This window comes from Cottoperca gobio, chromosome 6, assembly GCF_900634415.1.
Source record: "Cottoperca gobio chromosome 6, fCotGob3.1, whole genome shotgun sequence".
Taxonomy (NCBI): domain Eukaryota; kingdom Metazoa; phylum Chordata; class Actinopteri; order Perciformes; family Bovichtidae; genus Cottoperca; species Cottoperca gobio.
The window spans coordinates 599,457-603,303 of NC_041360.1; the positions used below are offsets into that span (position 1 = coordinate 599,457).

Sequence of the window (3,847 nt, forward strand, 5' to 3'; positions counted from 1 at the left end):
GAAATGCAATCACTTTTTCCAAACATTTAAATGTTTTATGTGCCATGTTGGGAGGTCTGGGAATTGAATGTCATTGTCAATAGGTATATGTAGGCTAAATAAATACATTTATAAAATACTAGTAGTGTGTGAATAACTAGGCTGATGAAAACACGTAGGCCCTATTCCTCCGTCTCTACTGAACATTTGGCTTTTTTTTATTGTTTAGATTGTCTAGTTTTTCAGAGCACAGGTCTACTTAATTTGAGTAAGAACACATTCGGTTTCATGTTGTCAACCTGCATTGAGCCAACACGTCACAGCTATCACAAACAGTCTAATAGTTATAGTCAAATTCCTTGGTATCAGTTTAGAATCATTTGGACTAAAGTGTTTCTCAACATGCACTGTGTCCTCTTGTTGGTGTGGGCTATATGTGCAGTCAGTGCAATAAAGAGAATTATATATGAGCTGCTTGATTTTCAATTCAAATTAATAAAATAGAACCAGGAGGGAAATTAAATTGTTTTTGACTGAGGTGGTCCAATTACAAAAGAATCAGAGGACCGTTGACCAATCCCCTTGGCCTGGATTTAGTTCAAAGAGATTCAGCCAGAGAGATGGGCTGAGGGTTGAAGTTGTGCGCGTGCACATGTGCATGTGCTTGAGTGTGCGTGATTGCGTGTAGGAGTGACTCTCTTGTATAAAACCTCTCAAAGAGGGCGCAGAGTGCAGAGTGAGTGTGTCGTCTTTAGGTTCCACTTTATTTTTTTCTTACGAAATCTCTGTTAAAACAGTAAAAAGAGAAATCTCGGAAACTTTTCCAGGTCGGACAACCATGATGTTTCCCTGCAGCGCTCTGCCTTCTCCTCTGTACCCGGGTTTACTGCGTCCTCCTGCGGCTCTCAATTTGCCCATGAACCGGTCACTCCACTCAGGTTTCCTAGTAGAAGATCTCCTCCGATTAAGCCAACCTGTCAGCTACATACATCGGACTTTCTCTTCCAGAAGTCCCGGGAACATTCTCCAGCTCAACGCGGGCCCGGGCGGCCCTCCCCGGGTTTTAGAACCCAGCACAGAGCGGTGTGTGCTTCAAAGCTCCAGCCAGCCGAGCCGCAGTCACCCCGGCTCTCCGCAGACTGCCTGCCCGGACTCCGGCTACCTGAAGTTCGGCGTTAGTGCGATACTAGCACCGTCCACACGGAGCGGTGAGTACAAATATACCGGATGATGATGATGCTATGATTCGTATTAAAGTAGCATAGTACAGAAACATTTTTTTTATTGTATTATTATTATCTTTACTGTTATTATTATTATTAGTTTTAATAATATATAATTGTACAAAATGTTATTTATATTATTACATTTATTATTGTTTTAATAGCAATGCCATATCAACTCCAAAGCACTTTTTCCCACCAAAATTGATGCTTGTCTCTCACTATAGTTGACAGATTGACATACAAACTACCAGGATATATGAAATATAGTAAATATATTGACTCTGTTGAGCCTTAAAAACTGCAGGCCCAATAAACTAGCAAATGCTCAATAAATTAACTTGCACTAGACTGCTGAGGTGCATGAGACATAACTTAAAAATACTATGTTTATTTTTTCAATCAATTATTTCCCCCTAGACCGGGTTATTAGGCTACTATAACTGGTATTAAAATGTTATAAGAAGCTATATTGATTTATGATATACATTTCTGGTGTCTGTGGAACTCTATTTTCTGTGTGTGTTATTTCTCCTGCTTGGAATCAGACTCGTCAATCTGTTATTTTTCTACCTGCTCCTCAGTCCAGAGTCTTCAGACTAAGTCCTTCCCTTTGCCTTTCTTTGATGGGAGCCTTCATCCTTTCATCAGAGCTTCCTACTTCACAGGTTGGTGGATTTACTATTGCCATATATATATTGACATTAGTAGTTTCAGAACTCCAAGGCAGAAACTGTTTATTTGCAGCTGATTTATGTGCAATTTGGATGCTTTCTTCGCTTCTTTATAAGAGAGAAAAACATCAACTTCACCACTTATTCACATATATTTATCACGTAATGTCGGGCACTAATCTGAGGATATATACCTAATTTTCACCTTGGCATTCCGCTGTAACCACAACTGTTTACAATATAATGCACAAACAGACACATTTTTCTGCCACTGCCTCAGCTTAAGACCTCCGATTGTCTGGTGAAATATGATGCATCGATGCCGATCTGTCACAGAACACCAAATACTAATACTCTTATTAGTTCTACTGTAGTAATAATAAACATGATTGGCACTTAATTCTTTATTTGCTGAAAAACTATTGGATCAAAGATCCCTTTACTTTTGAGACTTTTGGAAAGGAAATAGGATGTTATGCAAAAATAAGTTTTTCTGGATCTATCAATTTTTTATTAGGTCAATTGTATTAATTTATAAAAATAATATGATAGTAAAAATAATTGTATAACATTTCAAATTAATGAATTAAAAAGACTGTCTTATAGAGTAGCACCACCTGAATATATCTATAGAGTTGATTAATATCAATGATTCAACAGATACTTTGCCAGATGTACTGCGTCCAGCAGCATCTCAGCATCACAGAGAGACATAGAGGTGAAAGAGAGAAACAAATCCCAAAGCAGGTTTATTTATTGCATTTTACAAAAGAAATCTATATTTAAATATATATACATATATATTAATGATTAATTACCCTTTAAATAAATATGATTAAGAAATCATAAGCTTGTAATAATGGTTAATAAGTCATTTTATCTGCTATTTTAATTCAGCTATTTTTATACAATTTTAATTCTGCTATTTTACCTGCTATTTTATACTATTTTAATTCTGCTATTTTTTCATAATGGTACTTCAGATTCATTTACATCTACACTGTGATTATTGTACTGTAAATACTCTTATTCTGTCCTTTACTAATTGTTATGTTTTTGCTGTGAAGCACCTTGGGCTGCAATTCTTGTATGAAAGGTGCTATACAAATAAATCTTATTATTAGTATTATTATTATTATTATTATTATGGCAGCACCATGGATTTGATGGGCTTTACACTACCATCTATGATTCAAGGAACATTGTAAACATATTCAATAATATATTAATTATTAATTTGTTAATATATCTGATTAATACTGAAAGTATAATATCCATTTTCTTGGTGGAAGATAAACTGACTACCAATGGGAGAAAATACAAAAAAAGTAAAACTGAATAGGCCAAGCATATAATTCAGTTCAGCACAATCCAGACCTAAAAGCTATGATTTTACAGCTTTTAAAATCATATGTGAAAACACATTTTACCAGCTAATTTAGATGGTGAGGTCTCAGTCGGCTGTTAAGAGACGTTGTCAGCCTTTTAGCATGGGAATACCCCGGACAGCCTGGAATCAGCTCTGCCAATTTGAAGGACTATTTAGGCGACGCACTGACTGCTGACATTAGCACCAGTTGTCCTAATCTACAAATTAGTCCAGTTTGTCACGCTCTAAATATATTAGTGCCGTTTGTCATGGTCTAAATGTGAGGCGGGTATCTTCCCAGCTCAGGGACCCAGCGCCTCTTCACGCGCCGTCGTTTTCCCACCAAGCCCCTCTGCCTGCCCACAAAGCTCCCAGCACCGTGACCAATAGGAGCCAAACCCCCCCCCCCTCCCCAAAAAACACACACACACACACACACACACCTTAAAAATGGATAGGAGTTAGTTATGCTGCTAATCTTTGATACATTCACAGGTTTGAACCTGGATTTAATTATTTTCCAATATTGATCAGCATACTTATTAATGCTACTGAAAATATAATACATATTTTGTATAAATGACAAAATATCTGTAATAACA

At 36.8% G+C, this 3,847-nt stretch overlaps 1 protein-coding gene across 1 annotated transcript in view; it reads left to right on the forward strand.

Moving 5' to 3' along the window:
* The first annotated feature begins 677 nt into the window (after positions 1-677).
* Positions 678-3,847, forward strand: part of LOC115009846 (homeobox protein DBX1-B-like) — a 6,032-nt gene continuing 2,862 nt past the window's right edge. Inside the window, exons 1-2 of the mRNA XM_029434111.1 lie at positions 678-1,187; positions 1,787-1,870. Coding sequence (XP_029289971.1) covers positions 818-1,187; positions 1,787-1,870 — 454 coding nt within the window. The 5' untranslated portion in view covers positions 678-817. The remainder of the gene's footprint in view (positions 1,188-1,786; positions 1,871-3,847) is intronic.